At 44.0% G+C, this 23,969-nt stretch overlaps 1 protein-coding gene across 1 annotated transcript in view; it reads left to right on the forward strand.

The window, feature by feature from the left end:
• The window catches only part of fbxl17 (F-box and leucine-rich repeat protein 17), a 212,169-nt gene extending 188,660 nt beyond the window's left edge, over positions 1–23,509 (forward strand). The window contains exons 10-11 of the mRNA XM_071894810.2: positions 7,594–7,736; positions 23,121–23,509. Of these exons, the coding sequence (XP_071750911.1) occupies positions 7,594–7,736; positions 23,121–23,258 (281 nt within the window). The 3' untranslated portion in view covers positions 23,259–23,509. The remainder of the gene's footprint in view (positions 1–7,593; positions 7,737–23,120) is intronic.
• Positions 23,510–23,969: the final 460 nt, after the last annotated feature.

The raw sequence follows: 23,969 nt of genomic DNA on the forward strand, positions 1-23,969 counted from the left end.
AGAACAGCTGATATCTCAACAACGATGCTCTAATACCTTCCAGAAGAGCTTGAAAGGCATCAAGATTGGCAGAGAGAGCCACAGTACGCTAACCTGTACTGAATCCCAAGCAGTTTGTAAGAGCAGCCAGCTTTCCTCTGGATCTTAATAAGCGTAATGTAAGAGAGGCCCGTTTCTGGCCCTGGATCCCATAGTAGCGTGTAATTACCCTTAAGACCTGTTCCCTGTGCTAAAGGATTAGCCATAATCCATAACCAAACCCATAACTATTGCTACGCTACGTTAATTCCAGTCAGATGCATGCAACATGCAGCTCATTGACAAGGATGCCCTCTGTCTTCATCTTCCTCCTCCTCTCTCCTCTCTCCTCTTCCCCTCTTTTTCCTCTTTGCTTCTCTCCTCTCCTCTCTCACCTCCTCATCTCAAATTGAAGTTGTTCAGCTTTATGCCCCTCCATCTATGATGTCAGCATTGGAAAGTAGTGTTCCTGTTGTACACAATCCAAAATATGAGAGAGAGAGAGGGAGAGGGAGGAAGAGAGAGAGAGCGAGAGAGAGAGTGGGGGGGGATTAATATCCTCAAAGGAGAGGTGTATAGGAGCAGAGGTGCTGTTGGTTTGAAATAGAGCTTAATATCCTGTCTTTACTGCTGATGGCAATGGGCAACTGTGTGCGTGTGTGTTTTTGTGTGTTTGTGTGAAGTGAATCTCCTCCCTGATGTTGTCTTTGAAGAAGCAGGATAAAAAGATCAAAAGCAAACTACTTTGAACAACATACACTATACATACACACACACACACACACACACACACACACACACACACACACACACACACACACACACACGGCAATTCACATATAGGCCTATAAGTGTTTTACTGTCAGTATTTAAGGGGCCCTATTGCATGAATGCAGGTTTTCCTCTATTTATATACATATATGATCAAAGATGTTTGCAGTCTTTTGAACTGACCTTCCCTCCTGGAAAGCCTCCACTCAGCAGCTTTGCCTCATTTGAATTAGAGGGGCCGGTTTTGTCTGCCAATCAGGATCCAGTATTGTGACTGTTCTGCCAGTTACTATTCAGATTCATTCAATAAATATCCTTTCAACTAAACAACATTTATTTGGAAAACACCGTGAGCCACCTGAGCCATAGTATGTTTGAAGAGAAAATCCTGAACAATTGAGTAATATGCAACCTGTGAGTGTCCCATTGTCCTGTGTGTGAATCGGGGACTAGGGTTTGCTCTCGGTCCTGCAGGAAAGCCTATTCCAGGTCACCTCTCTGATAGCTCCATCTCTCCTTATCACCCGTTCACTCTGTCTATCTGTCCTTGCCCATCACTCTTCCTCTCAGTCTATCTCTCTCTCTCTCTCCCTCCCTGTCACTCACTCACCTTGCCTTTCCAATCTTCCTTTCCACTTCAAACTTCGCATCCCCTCCACAAGGTTATCGCACATCAACTACCAAAGCAGCAGTGTGTGTATATGTGTGTGTGTATGTATGTAAGTGCATGCATACGTGTGTGTGTGTGTGTGTGTACAGTTAAGTGTATTCTTTTCAGACGTTAGACCACCATAAAACAACATCAAAGTCACTTTTTTGTTGTCCTGTCTCTGCCTCACCACTTAAGCATTTCAGGGTCTGCTGATTGCTACTCTCTCTCTCTCTGTCTCTCTCTCTCCCTTACACATACACACACACACACATGCACACAAATACACTAAACCACACAAACACACAAGCACGCACACACACGTGCACACACAGCCACAAAATGGTATGTGTCAGCTGGTTTACATCAGATCAGAGACTGATTGGGAAAATGCCCATGCCCCTGCTACACACACACACACACACACACACACACACACACACACACACACACACAAGCAGGCACACTGCCTTCTCCCTGCCCTCTGGCTAATTAATTTCCCAGATCGAGCATGTCCCGCCATAAAGTGCTCTCCCTCCTTCTTGTGTCGCACTCAATCTGTTCCCCCTCTCTCGGTGTCTCTCCAGCTCGCCTGCATATTAGTGCCTGGCTCATTTCAGTTCCCCTGGCCTTTGATTGCGTTTGCCCAAAATGTCAGGGCAAAGAACGTCACCTTACACAACCTCTAACTCTCTTATTTTCTCCTTTTTCTCTCTCTTTCTCTTTGTATCTGTATAGTTTTATCCCCCCCCCAGCTTGGAAAATACAGCTGAAGTTCAAGTTTGTCACGTGAAGTTCATGTTAAAGTCCAAGGTTTTTTCTTTTTTTTCCACCCAAACTGAAGGATCTTCAATGTGCCTCCTCCAGTTGTCCCCGGTTCTCACAGCTTTTAACTCTCAGCTCCTTATAGCCCGAGGCAACAGTCCCCCTCTTGTCCCCGGCCTCCTAACTTCCGTAAGCTGTGTGCGTGTGTGTTTCAGGTGCTTTCTTTGGTGGCTGTTTACCACATTAGTTGTGATACTCTGTGTGACCCCGGTCAGGTGAGCCGGGCCCTTTGAAGATGAACGCTGCGTGTTAATCAATCAGACTGCTAGGCCACTGCTTGGCCAGGTCAGACAGGCTTCAAAGAGCTTAATGGACATCGACATGGTGCTTATTGTGGAGGCCCTGCTCACTTTTTACGCTCTTCTCATATGCCTCTGTCGTCCGAAGTTAGTATTACTGGGGAATAATGGCACAGTTGGCAGTAGAGAGAGACAGAGAGCGTGTTTATGTGTGTTTGTGTACTTGCATGTGTATTTAATAGTATTTCTCTCCGGTGAGAGTGTTTACAATTCTGCTGATGGTGCAGGTGAAAGCCCAGTGCACGAGTCATTGTCATGTTTAATATACAACACACACACACACACAGGCCAGACCAGGCCCGGGAACAATGCCCAAGTGTTTTGCCCAAGAATAATATATATGCAACGATTGTGATGGTGCATCTTCCATAACTGTATAGCATGAGAAGTGAAAAGGGGGTTTCTTTGGGTTTTGGTCATACAGCAGCACAGTGGAGGGGGCAAAGCAGAAGCCAAGTTTTTAAATGCAACACAAAGAGCCGACTGAATGTCTTTCATATTAGACATGACAGTTGTGCTCTCTGGAATACATCAGCCATAATAAGCCTTTTTTCTGTTGTCCCTACTTCCATATTTATATACGCACGCACACGCGCACAGACACACACACACACACACACTGCATCACAGTAAATCTTTACCATATACCATCATGTCTTTAGTAAGCGTTCTGTCTTCATCAGCGGGTAAAGTATGGTGTATAGGGTTACGGCAGGCAGGCAAGGGAATGGGTTCAGAGCAATAAGGTAGCAGTAATGGCACACCATCATTTAGGAGAATGTAATAAGTGAATATCTAATAAGCCTGTAAATGACGCTTAACCCCTGAAGCTCCGGGGTCAGGCACAGAGATAGCGGAATAAGCTGATTAAGGAAGGTTTCTTCTCACGTTGCGGTCATCACAGGCTTGACCATCTCCTGACCCCGTTCTCAGGAGTGCGGTTACCTTAACCTAGGCTTGCTCCGATGTTTAGATAACAGCTTGTGGCTGATATGGGATAGGAATAGGTTATGCATCTGTGCGCAGAGATAATGCATTTGTTAATGGGACACCATGAGATTTGAAGTTTCACCCTGTTATTCGACTCCGCTAGATCAGCTCATCACCATGATAAAATTCCTAATTAAAACCTATGGGTACTGCCTCACACTTTAATTCTATTATTTGAGAGGTTCTTGCATATTCTTGCATATTTCAAGATCTTAAAGTATCACTCTAACCCCCAAGCTCCACTACAGCCATCAGGCATTACCATCAGCAGTAGGTTTTGGCATTGAAACAGGAATACCATTCAGGATCGTGGCCCACAAAACCCATTTGGCCCATTTGACTGACTGATTGGTTGATTGATTGATAAGAAGATATTTCATGTAGGTACAAATCCCAGGAGACACCGTGATAAACTGAAGTAGCTTGTTTTAAATGTGATCCCCATCTATTTCTCATGTGGTGACGTCGTTTTATCCCCCAATGACAGACATGGGAGGAGAGAGGTGAAATGTGCCGTGCTCAAAATGAATGATATCCAGGATTTAAGGTCAATCTCTGTCTCTCCCTGTTTCTTTTCACACTAAAGCAAGCAAATACACACACGCGCACGCACGCACACACACACACACACACACACACACACACACGTTTGCTCACTTTCTCGCAGTGAACCACACTCAGAAGCTCTCAGAAGCACACACACACACACACACACACACACACACTCACTCACACACACACTCACACACACACACACACACACACACACACGGCCAGCCAGCTCCTAAAGCCATTTTCAGGCAGGGCAGTGGAGTGTGTCCTCATTACCGTCTGTGAGTGTGTAGTCACCACTCAGTCACAGCTCCTGCTGCCAGAATGGGATTTTCCCCTCTTTTCTCCTCTGCCTCTTCCACCTCTTTTTCACCTTACCTTCTCTTGCATATCGCTTCATCTATTTCTCAGACAGAAAATCATTATCAGTCAGGAAAGACAATTTCCTGCTCCTATGGTCTCTTGTATGTGAAGACTGCGTGCATCTGTGTGTTTGTGTGTGTGTCTTTGCATGTGTGTGTGTCTGCGCTTACAAAGAGATCTTAAGCCTTGTTTCACTTACAATCTCACCATATTAAAGGATGACTAGTATACAGTAGCATAAAGAAAAAACCAACAACTGTATTTTTCAACAGAAATAAAAAAAACTCACACATACAGTATGTCTGTGTATTTGTACAATTTTTCTCCACCACTCTCTTCCCCAATGAAGTCACCAGGCACAGATTTAACTGAACAGAAGCATTCTGCTATAGTGAAAAGGTTTAGCTGAAAGCACTCCTCTGTTGCGAGATTGGCCAATGATTTCCAATTGCAACAGAGAGTAGATGGAGTTTACTGTCTCCTGACAGAGGATCAAAGGGAGGGAAAGAGAGAGAGAGAAAGAGAGAGAGACACAGAGAGAGAGAGAGAGAGAGAGTATGCTCAGGGATATTAGACTGTAATAGCAACCAGATGAACTTGTTGATAGAGTACTAAACAGGTCTAAATAGCCCAAGTCTTGGCTCACTGACAAATGCACTGACTTTCCAGTTAACTAACTTAAGAGGTTAACAAAATGATCTTTAGTGTTGTTTGCTCCCTTCTTTTTCTCCTTGGTGCCGTCTCAAACTGCCATTTGCTTTCTTAACAGAGTCCAGAGCCTGTCTACAGTAATTCAGATCAGGCAGGTGGCGGTGTACTTAGGTGAGTGTAGCACAGCAATCAGGAAATGGACGGACAATGTATTCACTCGCGCCTCTTATATATTCAATGTGGGAGGCACCTGCCTGCCTCCATCCTCTCACTTTGTCAGGTTGAGGGAAGTTAGAGTTGAGAGGGATGAAGTTGGGACATGGAGTTGGGGGGTGTGGGGGTGTGTGGGGGGTTGGGGTCTGTTCTTCGGTCCCATTAACTATGAAGCTCTCTCCTTTTATTGGATCTGCCTGTTTCTCAGAAAACCCCACAACCACCCTCCTAGTCTTTTGAACAGCAGCAATAAGTGTGTTTTAACATCAGACGAGAGGTCTTAGCCCAGATAATCGAGTTAGGGATCATCTGATGGGACCTGACAAGGGGAACAGGAAGCTACACACCCATTTTTTTTCTCTTTCCAGACACACACACACACGCTCAGAATGCTCTGCCAGGTCACCGCTGGTCAAAAACCAACCTGGCTATTCCTCTTGCTATTCTCCCATCTGGCCCGCTGAAGCCTCTTCCCCACGGTGCCGTTTTACATGAAACATACTGTAGCTTCAAAGCCCTGTTACTGCCTGTTTAGCTGTAATATGCCATTATGCGTGGCATCCAAGAGCATGCTGGAGTACAAAAGGAACCACATGTGGAGCAGTCCAAGTGCCCAAAGCTATATATTACATATGTTACATACTGTACACAAGATTAGTCCTGTATGTGTGTGTGTGTGTGTGTGTGTGTGTGTGACTCTGCATTACATAGCCCCAGTTGGAAGGGGGGGAACGAGGGTAAAATACAAGCAGTTGATTTAAAAAGCATAAGATTATTCATTTCCCCTCTCCTCTGGGAACAAGTCCCCACTGCACAATATACACTCATACTCTCACATTTATACACACACACACACACACACACACACACACACACACACGTAGACATAGACAACAAGCCTTACCCAGTTTGCTGTACCGCCATCAATCTACTGGCAGAGAAGCCTGTCATTAAATATTGTATAATGTACAAGTATTTTCAAGGTAAGGTGCTATTGATGGAAGTGAGAAAGAAAGAGAGGAGGGGAAGAGACGCAGAGAAAAAAGTTCAACATGAAAACCAGTTTGTAAAGATGAGTTTTTCGCTCCTTATTGAAGTAGAGAAGATTGAGTCTCCAGCTTGTTTGCAAAAAGTTTGAAGTGAAATAGATTTCTGTGAAAGAGAAAACAACATCAGGGCTAAGTAACTATGTGAAGGTGTTGTCAAAGGCTGTCTCTGTCTTTACCCGCCTTCTTTCATCTTTCTCTCATCCCTTGCTCCTCCTCCTCTCTTCCCACTCTCATTAGTGATGGTTGTGAGAGAGTGGAGAACAAAGCCCAGGCCCTGCCAATCGATCACCTAGCAGCACTATCAATCGACCGGCGAAGCACAGGTCTCCTCCATCTGCTGAACGATTGACGGGTCAAAGATTGATGAGGAAGATTGTAGTGTCTTTGCGTGTGTGTGTGTGTGTGTGTGTGTACCGTCTATGCAACCGAGCATGTCTTTATCTGAGATGGATTACAGAAGATATAATCTCATCTTGTTTGTCAGATGTACGTTTTTATTTGTACTCTTCCCAAGAACAAATTAAGACAGTATGAAACAGCGAACATGCATGTGTGCGGCCTTGGTGTGTGTGTGTGTGTGTGTGTGTGTGTGTGTGTGTGTGTGTTGGTATGTATGCACATGTGCTCGGAGGTCCTTAGGGACAAAGCCAGACAGACAGTTGCATCGCTACTATTTACCCTGGCATCATGTCCCTACCCTGGCAGAAATAAGCACACGCACACAGACACGCACACACACACACACACACACACACACACACCTACACACACAAACAGAAATGATGCATACATTGGCATGGAGTCACACTTTACCCTGGCACAGTGTCCGTACCTTTGCAGTGCTGTGACACATGCCAACGCTCTAATGGATGAGTCCTGGAGCAGTCAAAACAAGTGTGTGTGTGTGTGTGTGTGTGTGTGAGAGTATGCGTATGTGCTTGTGTGTGTTTGTATGTGCGAGCTTGTGTGTCCGTGTACCTGTGATTTCAAGGTGCTGTGTAAACAGCGGAATAATGTGTCACAGCTGGCCAGATGACTTGCCGTGGTTTCATCTTGAATTGTTGTACGTCTCTGTGGGAGGACGATGCTGCCACATTTGCATGAGAAAGGTTGTCAGACTAACACCTTTCTCCTGTCTCTCCCCCCCTCTCTCTCTCCCTCTTTCCCCACCTCGCTCTCCTTCCCTCTCTCCGTCTCTCTCCTGTGTCCACAGCCCTGATAGCCATAGGCCAGTACAGTAGCACCATAGAGACGGTGGATGCCGGCTGGTGTAAGGACATCACAGACCAGGGAGCCACACAGATCGCTCAGAGCAGCAAGTCCCTGCGCTACCTGGGCCTCATGAGATGTGACAAGGTAACAAGGCTCAGCACTGCACTATAGTGTCTGCCACAGTCTGCTTTCCTGACAAGTATGGATGTAGTGCACTCTCAAGAAGATGCTTCTATAGATGTTCTTTAGACACAGCAAATAGGACATTTTTGCACCAAAGTTTAATTTATATTAATTAAATTTAATTACAGTTAAAGAACCACCATTTGGTGCTCTACATATGTATCTGTGTGTGTGTGTGTGTGTGTGTGTGTACATGTGTGTGTTTGCACGCCTGTTGCCATTTATAAGTGTGATTTCTTTGAGACAGTATGTGTGTAGAAAAGATTTATCTATGAGTCATAAATGCCAGCTAACACACACACACACACACACACACACACACACACACACACACCTATATACACGCACGCATACACACACACACACACACACACACACACGTGAGCCCTCTAAGTCCCAGGTCAGGGAAGCTGGCCAATTAAAAGGTATCCAGAGGAGAGCATGTGGTGTAGCTAAGCCACTACCCCCTGTGCCCAGTGTGTGCATGTTTGTGTGTGTTGGGTGGGTGATAGCAGAGGTAAAGTGACATAATGACCCCTGTCAAACCTACTTTGAGACCCCTCCGGGTCTGATGGTCTTTCCAAAATCCTCTCTAAAACTCTCATCTGGCCCCTTACCCATCCAATCACCGATCTGATGGAAGCGCATTTAGTTTTAGTGCCATGGTAACAACTCCACCCAGCTCTGCAATTGGTTCGGTGGAGCTCCTACCATGCGGTCGCATCCAGCTACTGAAGGATCCTTCAGTCTGACATGAGTGGGATGAGGGCAGACGAGGAAGGTGAAGTGAACAGCTGGCTCGCTCTAGAAACCTTTACCTGTACATTCACTGTACAGCCTGGAGTCTTGTACTATGGATTGGGACACAACATAGGTCGTAGTCTCATTGCTGGTGGGTCTCCATATGGCAAGTGTAACATTATGTTTTAATGAGCCTGGGTTCTCAGGGTGAGACTACGTTTTACATTTGGGTTGTGGGCTGAAAGAGTTTAAAAGCCCCCGCTGCACAGTAAAGTAGTGCAAGTAGGGGTTGGCAGGGATGAAAGGAAGGGAGGAAGGGAGGGAGGAGAGGAGTTGACTTATAGTCAGAGCCTTTCACCAGGTCGGGCATTCATCATTTTTATTTCTTCATTATAAAATAAGTGGGATCTGTGTGTCGTGCCTTTAATATTGACCCTATGGATTTCTCTCTGATAAAAAGGTCTACATGGAGATTTTTAAATGAGACAAGAACATATATGTATCATATTTATCTATTTATACTGTAATAAAATTAAATGTATTAGGGTTGGATAGTGACCCTATATGTAAGGTCTCAGTGATGAAGTGGTACTACTCAATGCACATTATATCAGATATGAGTGTGTATCTATCATATTTATCTAGGAGTAATAAAGAGTAACTACATTACATAGCTGGTGATCATTTAGATTCCATTTTCATTTAGTTCCCTCCTGCCTCTACGACTCGGTGACCCAACAATCGATATCTACAGCCACGCTATTAAAAATGTGTTCTGGGAATGACCTACATCTTTACTGGAATTAGAATTATTTTCTCAGTTTCTCTCTATCACATGCTCTCACGCTCTTGCCCTGCCAACCAACAAATTCGCCCTTATTTATCTATCCATCGCTCTCTTCACATAGGACATTCATACTCATATTTTAGCCTGGAGGGTGGAAAGATAAATAATTATTCTCCCTCTGCTCTGAAGGGGGAATTGGGGGATGATGCAGCTAAATAAAGCAGTAATTGGTGCTATTAGAGTTGTAATGGAGTGTGAATCGAGCAGAGAGGAGAAGAGTTTGACAGTTTCCAAGGTCAGGTACATTACCAGCCCTGAATCACAGAATTAATTCACTGCATGTTTGCCCCCTCCACCCATTTAGCTGTCTTCTCTCTCTCTTACTAAAATTGTGTTTAGCATTGCAGATGAGGCTGGCACACTGGTGAGATTTGGTCGGGCCTGTGTGGGAATAAGACCAGCCCACGGCGGCTACTTTGTTTTGCTGTTGATGTTATTGTTGTTGTTGTTCATTATGTTAGGGGAGAAAGGGAGCTACAGTAGTCACGGTCAGGTTACAGAAGCAGGCAGAGAGAGAGGGATGGGGTGATGCAAAGTTCGCTCAGAGGGGAAGAAATAAATAGAAAAAGGTTGTTATTACCGAGGTCGCGCGAAAACGAGAGCTACAGAGAGCGAGAGAGGTAAAAAGGTGAGAGGCAGAGTCAGACCAGGGGAATTGTGGTTATCTACAAGTCAGCCTAGGGGCAGCAGTGACCATGCTCTGCCTTCTCCTCACCTCCTACTCTCCGCTCTCTCCTCCCCTCCATCCCTTGAACCTCCTGCTCCCTTCCTCTGCTGTCCTCTCAGGAGAGAAGATTCTCTGTCTCCTCTCCTTAAGCGCACTACTTTTGTTTTTCTGTCTAAAACTCCATTTGCATTTACATTTTACATTTTAGGCATTTAGCTGACGCTCTTCTCCAGAGCGACTCACAGTGAGTGAGTGAGTAAGTAGGTGGGGTGTTCATTGTCTTTCTCAAGGACACTTTGACAGGACACGTATTGGCTGTTGTAGGGACTGAGCCTGTGACTCACTGAGTGAGCCAGGACAGGCTCTCTAACCATTAGGCCACACTGCTGCCCCGCTCCATCTATTTGATTGGACCTACTGTTATTTTGGGACATCTAGTAATTTTTAAATTCATTTCTTAAATAAAAATTCCTCATAAACTACTCACTGCATTTTGACATTGCTATTCCAATGCAAATCCACATCCCAGTATTTTCAGGCACCAAACAAAAATGCTTTTACAGCTGCTTGATATAAAAAATTGCTGCAGTTTGCACAGTGGCTGTACTATATGTTGCATATCATCTGTATACTTGATTTGTTCTTGAATGAATCAAATCGATATTTTAAAGCCATTTGCAAAATTATTTATGCTTCAGGCGGTGCATTCAATTTGGTTGCGAATTCTTCTGATTTGCATTTGACATTTCAGCCTCCAGAAATGTTATAACATACTTTATTTGTGTATCACAGCAGTAAAATCTGGAGGCATGTCAAATTCAATCTCGGTAAAAATTAATCTCATCGCTGCACTTAATGTGCTTCTGGGAAAACACAGGAGCTGGGGGATAACTCTCAACTCCATGAGGTTCACACATAATGAAAATCTTGTGCGAATAGTACTTAACTTTTGATTTCTCTCCAGCCAAAATGTGTCTCATTTATGCTGAATAATCCATTTTAATTTTTTTCCTCTTGCCTCATTTCATTTAACTTGACATGCATAGCGCAATCCATCTATCCATCCATCCGTCCATCCGTCTCTGTCTCAACGTGACTTTCTAAAACTTTTCCATCGCCCAGTGCTGAAGGCATTGATGACCTGCATATGAGGTCAGCAGTGCCTCTTCAGTAAACAAGCAAATCACGATTCATTCCTTTTCCTATTGCCTCTCATCTCTTTTGTCCCAAAGAACTACACTGAAGGTTACATTCTGGATGAAAAAACCATTAAGCAAAATAAAAGAAGTTTCATTATTTGATATTTTACAGTAGTACAGGAGCAGAAATGTCCTTACCATTGAGGGGAGATTAGATGGAAGGAGATGAGGAAGGAATTCCAGGAAAAAATCATCTCTTCACTGAGGAATTTGTTTTCTGTATCTGTGGACTATTAGATTTGAGATGGTATGCTCTCATAACATTTGGCCTGATCCATTTTGATTGGTCCAGTGCTCTCATGTGGAGAGCATGTTAGGCTGGATGCTGACCCTGAACAACCTCCGTTTGTTGCGCTCTGCACCAGGATCCACACACTTGAGCAACCATCTCAATATTTACCCATCAGCCCATTCCTGTCTAAGCCAAGATAGCTGGAGGTTCTTGACAGTGGCACCAACCTGAGATCGTTTTGGTCTACGCACCAACCATGAGTGTTTGCATTTTGAAAATAAATTAAGTTAAAATATATACAGTTATACATAGCAGTCCGCTTTGGCAGATACTTACTCTTCTTTGAGAGCTATGTTGACAATGTTTTGGAAAATGTAGCATTGGAAATACCGCAATGTCCCAATCTTAATAGCCCTCTTCTTTTTTCCTTTAGAAGGACTTTGCTTGGTTTCAGCCTGAGATGTGCGTGTTGCAGGACTTTGTGAAAGTACAAATAAATGCAACACATAGGTAGAAGCTAGGATTAAAACCAAGTAGAATTAGACAAGGGACAGAATCACAATGCCAAACTGGCCTCCACTCCATGTGTAGCCTAATGATGATCAGATAATAATTTCTACAGCCTGACATAGCTGAGTATTGAAAAGAAATCATGACTGGTTAAATCGGGACTATTTTCTTTTGTCTCGTGTCTATTTCCCCCTCTCTCTCTTTCTCTCTCTCTCTCTCTCTCTCTCTCTCTCTCTCTCTCTCTCTCTCTCTCTCTCTCTCTCTCTTTGTCTCTCTCCTTTCTCCTTTTCCCCAGATAGCTTCCTCCCACTCTAACTGATGTGGAGTCAGGTTTCAGAGTGGGCCCTGTCACTCCTAGACAAATACACAGTCTTGTGATAACCTTGACACACAGTGCGGACAACCCAGCCAGCGCTCCGCTTCCGCAGCCCGGCTCGGCCTGTGTAAATTTGTTTGGAATTGTCAAAACGTGGGGAATTTTAATGTAACAGCTTCCCTGAATGTCACAGGACTTAGAAAGTGTAGAATTCATTTAAGAACTGTTAACAGGATCCAGCTGGCTCTCCTTATGTGGAGCAGTGTGAAGGATCGATTTCCTCCGTCACAGTTTATACAAACGTGCTTCCGTACTGTATACATTTTACTGCCTAGGAGCCTGAATGGTGTGTCCGCTGCCATTTGGGCTGATATGAAAAATTTGATTTTTTTTTTTTTCACTCAGTACAAACACTGACCCAGTTGTGTGAAGTCTATTCATTTCATTGTCAGAATATTTTCTTATTTAGACTCCCTTTCAGTAGCTGTTGGCCCACGTCGGGTCTTTATAGTGTGGAATGCGTACGTTTGTCCTACGGAGTTTCTTTCTTTTCTCTTTTTCCAAACGTCTGTCTGAAGGATTTCCTTTATGTCTGAGTGTGTTTGTACGTGCTGAAATGCAATGTGTCTGTGCGTAAGAGTGTGTGTTCTCTCAGAGGAATTTATGTTATTTGCTGTTAACACAGTTCATAATGGAGCATTGAGATGGGAACCCCTCCAGGCCTGGGCAAATGGCGTGCTCCGCCTGCCTCAAATGATTACACCCCTGCCCTCAGGGCCAAACCACCCTGTTCTGACGAGGGAGAAAGAATGCTATTGATCCACACTCACCCAAAATAATCAAATCAATTCATTTTGTCCTCTTTGAGCTTTCACTCTGTGCCAGCCTTTTGAAATAGTCGGCTGAAAGACTCAAGGAAAAGTGCCTTCATCTTCTGAAAAAACGGATCCTTTTTGCTCAGCAGTACCCCATATGTCAGTGCATGTGTCTCAGAAAAGCCAGGCTCTCCAGCGAGTCCACTGTTAAATGTTAGGTCCTCTCTGTGGGAGGAATACATCTCTCTACACTTCCACCAGCACAATGGAACATTATGTATTATGCCGCGCTGTGCCTTTGAGCTTTAAAATGCAGTGCAATGGCATCAGAGGTAATTTTCATCTGAAGAAATTATAGTGACGTAGCGAAAAAAGGCAACACTTTGTACTTGGGATGGGACACACACACAGACGCTCAGGAACACAGACGCACACAGACACGCAAACACACCAACTGCTTAAAGGAATAGTTCACCCAAAAATGAAAATTCTGTCATTATCTACTCACCCTCATGCCAAATGAAACACAGGAGAAAACAACTGAAGTCAATGGGGACCTGTTCTTTAGAGTTCCAAAACAAAAACAGCCAAACAATCACACTGTGAATAGAAAGACCTATACACCATTATTTGTTGCAAATCCATCAGCTGTAGTTAAGATTTGCACTAAATTATGGTGTAAATATACTGTAGGTCTTTTTGGAACTCTGAAGAACTGGTCCCCACTGACTTCAGTTGTTTTGGAGAAGGCTGCTATGGAGTTGTGCTGGCAAGTGGCAACCTCCCTGTGTGTTATATGGACAAACTTCACCTGTGTTTCAACTGGCATGAGGATGAGTAGATGATGGCAGAATTTTCATTTTTGGGTGAACTATTCCTTTAAGCTGCAATGGAGGTTTTGCCCAACTCTCCAAGGTCTGTTTCCTTTAGAAATAACATGTAGAACTGTTTCGGCTAACCACAAAATCAAGACAGGCGTCCACTCTCTGGGACAGGGATCCAGCGGAGAGTTTTATTGATTTGCGCAGAGCCACACTGTATGCCGAGTGTGTGTTACTGTCCGCTCAGTACTGTAAAGTGTAGCTCATACAGCAGTCCTTATCGTGACATTGTTTTCCCATGTCTCCTGTGTGTCAGCAGCGTTAAGTTGCTGTTGTCTGTAATGGCCCCTTCTGTCCAGAGTGTGAACGTTTAGAGCCTTCCTCTCTGTTGATCTATCACGTTGGGGATTTTGATCCTATCCGCCTGGGTTTTCCTCAGTGGAATGTTTTCATTAGAGACGTTTTCGCAGCTTACCGTAACATACTACATTGCACCTCTTCTCTCATCCTCTTTCTTCCCCTGTCCACTCCCTCTCCTCCCCTCTTCCCTCATCTTCCCTGTTCTCCCCTGCTCTCCTCCTTGTCTGTTCTCCTCTCCGCTTGTTTTCTCATTCCTCCTCTCCTCTCTTCTCCTTTCTCACCGTCCCTTTCCTCGTTTTCTCCTCTTCTTCTTCACCACTACTTCATTAGAGTGAAAACAAATGGGCCAGTCCAGGTTGGGAAACAGGGAAGAAGCAAACTCACACAGTCAGCACGAAGCCGGACTGGGAAAATAATGACACTGACTGCTACCGGCCCCTTCAGGGACAGCTGGTGGAGAGAGTTAGAGTTATCATAGTAATGGAAGAGATGAGGGAGGCGAGTAGACTGAAAAACAAGGGGTGGCCTCAGCGAAAAAAAAAAAAGAGAATGACTTAAAGAATGTCAGAAACCGAGAAAGGAAAAAAGAGAATAAAAATGAGATAAAAAGAAACAATAGAGAGAGAGTGAGAGCAGCCTATTCCCTCCAGAAATGGCTCAAAAGAGTGTTCTGTGTAAGCAGTTTTGAAGTGTGCTCCCATTACCTTAACCGAGGTGGAGCGGTGTTTGGGGAACAGGTATGAACACTGCTGCACCCCCAGATAGAGCAACCAGACAGACCTTGTTAAAAGAACAGACATCCCAATCAATATAGCCGTTCCACTGGCGCATCCAGCTGCCGGGGACTACACACAGATAGGCACGGCACAGCAATTTGCAGACATAAACAAGGGCCTAATTGTTCAGGGCCTGGAGGTTTGCAGTGAGGAAAACAATGATGAAGTATTGCGGGGAGTTAGGAGGCATTTTAAACTCTCGTTTAGGAAATGAGAGTTTGGAGTTCAGCGAAACTTTCTTTGATGTGTGTTGTTACTGTGAACGGCAGGGATCCTTAGTATAAAAGCTTTATGCTGCTTCTGAAGTGAATGGGAATTAGGGGGAAAGTATTGCATGCACAGCCTCAGGTATAAGCCAGGCAGGTTCTCTGGTCCCTATCTTCCAGGCTTTGGTCAGACTTGGATGTTCAAAGTCGGGAAAGTGGTTTGAAAGAGTCATTTGCCATTTGTGATTTTCAGTGTAATCTGGAGCCTCATCCCGCGCTGAAGAGCTATATTGATTGGCGGTCTTAACTGAAGCCGCCTCCTGATCATCCCTTCATCTTGTTTCTAAAGGGCAGGAGCGAGGGAGAGTGAAGGAGAGAGGGTGAAATAAAGTGAGAGACTGACAGAGTTCACTGAGTATCTGAAGGGAATCTCAGAATTGCCCTTCAGCAAAAAATCTACCAGACACACAACTCAAACTTGACCTCACCTCACGCACACACACACACATATACACTCACACACATCCCTTTGCCCTCTCTCTACCTTTCCTTCTCTGTCTGTGTGCCTCACTCTGTTTTTACCCCCCACTCCTCCCTCTTTTTTCTGTCCCTCTTTGTCTCACTCTCTGTTCGAGCCTCCTCTCCCTCTCCCCTCTTACCAAGGGCAGCCAAGTTGTGTTAATTTTGGATGCTGCTCAGATCTATCGTTTATTCAATTAGTTTCATAAAGTTGCCCCCTGCGTTCTCTGTCAACCATCCTCCTCTACCTTCTCCTCTTCCTCTCCCATCCAGTAGTATTTACTCACCACGAAGGAGGTCAGGGTAATCTCACGGAGTCATGGGCGGCCGGTAGACAAGACTCAGCGTGGACCGAATACACAGATTTGCCAATCCAGATAAGTTTTTGGCAATAACGGTATCGTTTGGCACAATAGGGTTTTCCTCCTCACAGACGTCAAGGGAGACAGCAGGTGGTCACAGCCCGCTTTTAGCCTGCAGGCACAGTGTCTGGCTGCGTTGTTGATGATTCAACTGTTTAATGGTAATGACAGTGTCGCTCCCCTCGCTGAATGCTTTGTCTCTACAAATTTTGTGCATCCAGAGAAGCATGGGAAAATTTTTGGGGGGAATTGATTAAACCATTGATTGATGTCCAGCTTAATTTTAAACTCATTGATTGATTGAGAACAAAGTAGCCAATGTATCTAATAGCTTCCCAGGTATGTTTTTTTTTCTGTTTGCAGGGGAAAAGTCTAGCCTAATACAGAAACCGTCAATGCTGCTATGATCTTTGCCTTTCCTGTCCAAATTTGTGAATATGAACAACTTTCTCCCAAAAATCGAGAAAATAAAAATCTTTCTGGTTCTATTGACAGTAAATTGGATGAGAGACTGAATTTGTGGACTCAAAGAATGTTTGTTCAAATGCAAAAGTGCTCTCAGTTCTGAAAAGGAGGTGTTCTTTTAAAGGACAGGGTCAGAGTGTCCTTGTACTCTATTTATTCTGAAGGACAAGTGATTAGTGCGAGGTGAAATTAAACACAATAGCTCTGTTGTGATTTTCTTTATGGAATTCTGCTTGTGTCTTTACCCCAGTAAGCCGCTCTGGAATCTGTTCCTACAGATTCTGGAGGGCTCCAACCGAGTGTGTGTGTGTGTGTGTGTGTGTGTGTGTGTGTGCTCACCTTACTGCATTGTGCTGTTTGCCATTTGGAGAGGAAGAAGGGGTCTGTCTCTCTGTTTGTCGCTCTGTCACTATACCTGTCTCTCTTACTGTCTCTCTTGTGTGTTTCTTCTATGACATTTAATCAACTTACATTACACTTTAGACAACACTAAGGTTGTTTCTTTGATTTTTCTAATGCACATACAATATGATTTGCTCTTAAAACTGATTTGATACCCAGCTGTCATCAATGACCAGGTTTCATATTAATCTAATTCACTCAGATTGAGTCAGTGTGGTAACAGAACTTTCTGTACCATCGTATGATTTTAAAGAGAAAATGGTTGTAATTTATAGCGAGGTATGAAAGGAAAGAGGAGAGTGAAAGGTTGTGAGCATGATTTATACCCAAAACATTACAAGTAAAACGTAAGCTCCTTAGGTCACTCCCTATTTAACTTATCTTCGGATTAGCCAACAGGTAGCTGCCGTAGTGTATCATGTGTTACGGTGTTTTCTATTCTGAGACTAACAAATAAATGCTGCTTTGGTTATGGAATGTTTTCCTCCAGTGTCTGTTGAGATAAGAAGGCGAGCGTAGAAGCAGGGATTGGGTTGGGCCTCGCACACATTCCCTTAGTTACCTTTGTCACGCATGATGGAGTGTAGGGTTTACAAACCTGGCCTCCAGAATCTCTTTCCCTGACCCTGTTCAGTTGAGCCCCATTCCTGTGTGTGTGTGTGTGTGTGTGTGTGTGTGTGTGTGTACACTGACACCCTGTTTTTCAGTTCTGCCAGCACTCTGATATTGTGCAGGGATGAGAGTGTGTGAGTGGGACCAGACCTTAGTCGTCGCGAGCGGTGCCTGACCTGGTTTTCAAAAGCGCATTCAGAGCCGTGCATGCACCGCAGAATTCTGTGACACTGTCGCTTGGCTTTCTGAGACAAATCAAAATGTTTGAGCTCAGGCTTTCCGAGCTAAAGAGCAGACCGCTTCTTAAGCTTCCAAGCCAATGCATCGATAGCTCATTCAAAAATAGTGAATCATTCAGAATACGTTTCTGGTGACCTCTTTTCTACCTCTGCACCTCTGAAATCCTCTACTTTGTCATTTCCTCCTTTGCCCGTCCCTTCCTCCCTCTCTCTTTCCTCTGCCTCTTATCAGAGCCAGAGAACTATCTTCCAGTTGTCCAGTCACTCGTTTAGAAACTTTACAACTGGGGCTTTTCCTCTGGGCAGTTTAAAGAACGCTATAAATCTGGCCTGTTTAAATCCAGACCTGTTTAAGCTGCCTTTTACTAAGACCTGATGCACTGCATTCTTCTGCTGCCTAAACAGCCTTTTTAAACATTTACCCCAAATGTATTTACTGGTTGACTGATGGACTCTCTACATGGGAGTGGACAGGGAACTCAGGGGCTGGGGCCGGTTTGTCTCTCTTTATGGGCCTGGGACTAGCAATGGCTGCCACATGGCCAGAGAGAATGGGGAAAAATGGGGGGGGGAAAACGTGCAGTGTAGCAGACCTGTACTGAATCTATTGAAAATACACAGGAAATAAAGAGAAATGGGATCAGTTTTATTTAGGGAATAAATTGACCTACTGTACGTATCTTTCCATTCTCATATCTGCATGCACATTCATTAAAATTCAGTGCTGAAGCCGTTGAATATCAGCAGTCAGTGTTGTGTTGCTTTTTTCAGGGTCACCGGCGCTATGTACACTGCTCAGTGGATTTGATATATTCAGAAGGAGCGTAGGGCATATTTTCTTTCTCTTTTATCCATCTATTTCCTTAACTCTCTCTCTTTATTTCATTTCCATGCCTTGATTGCCAGCAGCACTCAGAGGGTGTTCTCACCACCCTGGCCTAATATGATATGCATCTTTGTGTTTGTGTATCTGATTATCGATTTACGACCCCGTCCTTCTTTTTCCCACTGAGAATGTGAACCGCTGCAGCATTTGTCATCTTTACGATGTGTTTTAGTGCGCTGGTTACTTGGGGAAAGGCCCGACGTTAGCGGTAAATGTATATTTTACACGGTGATGGAGTGCATTTGCATCGGAGAATGGGTTTTAAAAAAAGTCTGGCTGTTAAAAAGAGAGCAGATACGAGCGCTCCAAGAGAGAGAGGAGGTCACCCCGGGAACTCGCCGTCAGTCACCCTCAACATTCACATGTAAAGCTGAGGACCAGTTGTCAACACACACGCTCAAATGTACACACATAAAACTACTCACTCTAGCTGCACAGCGTGTTCAAACAAAAGGTGCTTTTTGTTGAACAGCGTATCAGACATACATCTCTTTGTCTTTCCCATCCCGCTCCTGCTCTCCTGTAAACCCTGACAACGCCACATTACCCGTCAGCACGCATTACACCGCACTTAGATCTACAGGACAGCATCTTTGAAGTTAAAATGGGGGGAAAATATCATAAGTATAGGCCTCGCTCCAGATAGCTGTGGCTGCGCTCCCAGATGCTTCTCGAAGATTAGAAGCATCAGTGAGTAGCGATCTGCTCTATCATATGGCTCTCCTACAGACTTGGCAGCAGGTTTGGAGGAGGAGTGCTGCAGTACAGTACAGTAGATCAGGATAGTACTGAGTAAAATAAATAAATAAAAAATCCCAGCCAGAGCCATATATCTACAGTGCTCTTCAAATCACCAGAGGCCCCAGTAGTTTCTGATAGCATTTTCAATAAGCTGATGTTGCCTAGCAACAAAATACCATTTCAGCAGTTAAGCACAGCTTTGCCTGGCAACATAATTTTGCTCTAGGAAGTAACAGCTGAATCACTGGTTTTAAATAGTCAAAATTACCACAACTCTTGCAGCTAGCAGACGCTCCTCCCTGCCAGCCAGTTATCCACCGCATTTGGTCTGACCTTCATGTCTTAACATGAGCTCTGAGCTGCAAATACCAAGCAGGTGTGGTGATGTCATCACATCTCATTCAACATGCCACAGAGCTGTGCAATGGGTGCACAGCCTGTTCTGGATAGAGAGGTACTGTACTGAACTCTGGGAACTGGATAGGAGAGGGTTGCTTTTACAGGAGGCTGTTTTTTGTAGGCCTCAACACAGTAACTCTCAATGTCAGGCTGGTGGAGTGGGAGAGAGTTACTGGATGCGATATTATATTAATGCCTCTGTCAACCGATTTTCTGTCAACAAGAATTCCACTAGCAATGTGCTGTTCTGAAAATTGCTGTCAACCATATCTCATTCCTAGATGCCAATTAATTCAAATCAATTGCAAAACAGGAGGAGGGAGTTTTTAGCTTTGTGGGAAAGAATCATTTCATCAGTGTGGTAACCAATCTGAATTTATTACAGGCTTGGATTTGTTTGATTGATAGTTAAATCATTTTCTCTCAATCTTGATTGGCTTTTACACCATAATAAGATATTTAAATTCCAATTATCGCATGCCTATTGTACATGACAGTAATGCCATTTAAAAACTTAAGAAACACAACTTGATGAGGCTTCTGTTTTGCAAGCTTTCTGCACACATCAAAACAACAAGAGCAGCACAGGTCAGTGGAATAGTCGTTATATGATTCCCATCAAACAGTTACATTGTTGCAACTCAAACATTTAGTGTTGCCGCAACTAGCAATTAGCAAATGATTCAGCATTTTGATTGGGGGCCATTTTGTGTCTGCCGTGTTTGCTCGGCAAGTGGAGCTGCAGTAAATTAGCATTAATGAATGTAATGGCCCCCCATCAGTTTGACAGGTCTATTCTTTAGATCTCTCTTAATTGTAATTAAGCCCTGATTAACGAGATGGGGGGATGTTTCATTCTCCTTTCAACAATATAGCATAATATGTTATGAAGGCAATCAAGGGTTTGTCATTTTATCTGCTAATGAGCTTCAGCCATATGTCATAACAAACTTAACTTCACTCTAGTAGTAGCAGTTAAACCAGGCATTTGGAGGCCTCAGTTCAGCTCCTTTAGTCCTCTGTGGAATCAACACATGGCCTTCTTTGTACACAAACAACACGTGTTTGTGAATAAACAAGTGTCAAAGTGATCCAACACCATCCACTCTTTGTAGCAAGGTACTGAATTGTTTGAAAAGGATCCCAGTTTTAAAATGATTCAGATTCACGAGACAAGACTCTCACTGGCCAGTTTGTTCAGTCACCTTAGTCAAATCTCAAAATAGGGAAAGAGGAAATTGAGCAACACTTGCAGTTCTGATATTTATCAATCAAATCAACTGGATTCGTGGCCTTTGTCAGGGTTTGTTAAACAGTTGATCCAAAAGTATATATAAATGCAAAAAACACACAAAAATCAAGCACTAAAATAAGAGGCAATTGAATTAACAACCACTAACGCTTTCACATAAAGCCTCATTGAGCCAAAGAGAAGCAGAGGATGAGGTCATGTGACAAACCACAAGCTCACCCATTTGTTACTTAAAAAAATGCCTCATCCTACCTATATAGTGCTTCCCACTGCTTCCTTGTAGCTCATTAGTGCTTGGCCAATGGCTGTCTTAAGGTCAGAGGAAACAAAGACAGAGACTCGATAAAACACTGCAGGAACTCTTTGATTGTGAAATCCTCTTTCATGCCCTCTGTGCATAAACTTCTGAGATAAAATATCCAAAAGGCCTCCGTCTTTTTTCGAATGTGGTCAACATTACCACCTCCCTTATTGGGTTTAATCTGTTCAATACGGAGGAAATGTGGTGGTTGGTTTTGTTAAAACGCCTGGCAACTGGATTACTTACATTGTTTCTTTTGATAGAAATCCCGTGTTCTGTAATACATTCTTCTTGAAGGCCATGTGCTGAAACATGGTTTTACTAATAAATCATTGATCTCAGTACTGAAAATGCTGCTGGAATTTCCTCTTTGCCAGTGTTACTTGCCCATTCCATGCACCTTGCTAGCGGGTGAAGCGCCAGAATACAATTTCAAATCTCAAAGCCCCCTCCAACACTTCCTACCAGTCTCTGTTGTCTTTCTCTCCAGCTCCCTCTAAAACATTCATCGGAAGGGGTGACAAATGGAAAGAGGACTTAGGGAGGATTTTTTTCTTTTTTAACATTCACTCTCAGCGTTTTTGCCTTTGCCAGTGTCGGTTCAGAAAAACAAGACAGACAGATGAAAACAAGAAAGGCTATTGACCCTTTGGTCTTGAATTTCTTGTTTTTTTTCTGTATCGACGGTATCCTAAAAGAGTCTGTTAAGCCTCTGTGTGTTGGCATCAAGCGCCCAAACTCCAGCTAGCTGTTTCTTCCTTGGCAATCAAAGGGAAAGCTAAGTCTGTTGTTGCCTTTTAGTCTTATTGGATTCACTTGTGCTGTGGAGGGTTCCCATCTTCCCCCTCTGACCCGAGAGCATCGGTCTACTGTTAGTTCAAATATACCTCTTGCTCTCTCTGATTCTGTTGTTTTGTCTCTCTCTCAGTGTGTCTTCTGTCTGTCTGTCTCTATCTGTCTCTCTAGCTATCCATTTGTTTTCTCAATCTCTGACACAGAATTGCTGATACGGAAAAGATTGCTAAAGAGTCGCACAGATCATAATCTGGGCAAGAGCCGGAGAGCTGTCACCGTACGATACTTTTCTTCCAGAAAACACAAAAACGAAGGGCTCCCGGGCAACGAGCTCGGGAAAACTGTGAAACACTTTGTCAGTGCTTTGGCAGCAACGGATGAGTGTGTGTTCTACATATGTGTGAGTGTTTATACATCATTTCCCCTGGAAAGTGTCACGCTTGCGGGTGGGCGGGGGTAGGTTCTGGGTGGGTTGTGGTTAACCCCTCAAGGTCTCCTGGGTTACTCTGTCTCTGCTCATTGTCAGACTGGATTTCTCACTCCTTGGCTCTCCATGATGTTCTGACAGAGTTAGACTGGCGGAGAGCGCCGGACTGGCTATTAGCCGCATGTCTTACTCATCCTCTGAGAACATGAAGGCCTCATTAGCTTACTGAGCTCAGCCGTCTAGTGCTCAACCCACTCCCATAACACATCTGTGTGCGCGTGTGTGTGTGTGTGTGCTTGTGTTTGTGCGCATCAAGGCCTGTGCACATACAGTCTTAAGAAAGTGAGTGTGCACCAGAAAGAGTATGTAGCATCTCATTCCAGTACATTTCCATTGTGACAGTGTTTTAACAGTGTGTCTTTGTGTGCATGTGTGTCTTGTGTGTGTGTTTGCAGGTGAACGAGGAGACGGTGGAGAGGCTGGTGGTGCAGTACCCCCACATAGTATTCAGCACAGTGATGCAGGACTGCAAGAGAACCCTGGAGAGAGCTTATCAAATGGGCTGGAGCCCCAACACATCCAACACATCGTAGCTACTGCCAGATCACATACACACACACACCTACTCACACACACACACACACATACAAACATAGCTGCACACAGGCCCTTATGTGAATACATACACATACACACACACACACACACACAGAGACAGGGGTGCACACAGGCCCACACACACACACACACACACACACACACACACAATATTTGCAGTTCAGTCATGTTTGCTTCTCATTCACTGTTCAAACATGCATGCAAACATGTAGCTACACACACACACACACACACACACACACACACACACACACACACACACACACAGATCTATCAACTGTTTCATTTGAAGCAGATCTGTATCATGGTTTTACTGTCTTTTTTTAGTGGACAATTAGTCTTTATTTTCATTTTAATGATTTAGTTCATATGTGGGCCTTCTGTTATTTTATAGTTGAATGATAAATCATACACGTACCATCATAGGGCATAGTCCATACCAGGACTTTATTAATCTTCTTCATCATAAGAAGGATGGACTGTATTTCAGATTGCACCCTACAACACCCAATTTGTGTACTTCCTTTGACCAGAGCCTTGTAGGACTAGCCAATTTGTTTTGGTCCAAAGCAGTGCGCTAACGGGTGTTATATGATATCTACAGTGGGTGAGTGCTACTCAGCGAAAAGAGTATTGGGCCTTAAACACTAAACCCTTCCACCTCATTTTGGATGGGGTGGAGGTGA

This window comes from Centroberyx gerrardi, chromosome 8 (assembly GCF_048128805.1).
Source record: "Centroberyx gerrardi isolate f3 chromosome 8, fCenGer3.hap1.cur.20231027, whole genome shotgun sequence".
NCBI classification, from domain to species: domain Eukaryota; kingdom Metazoa; phylum Chordata; class Actinopteri; order Beryciformes; family Berycidae; genus Centroberyx; species Centroberyx gerrardi.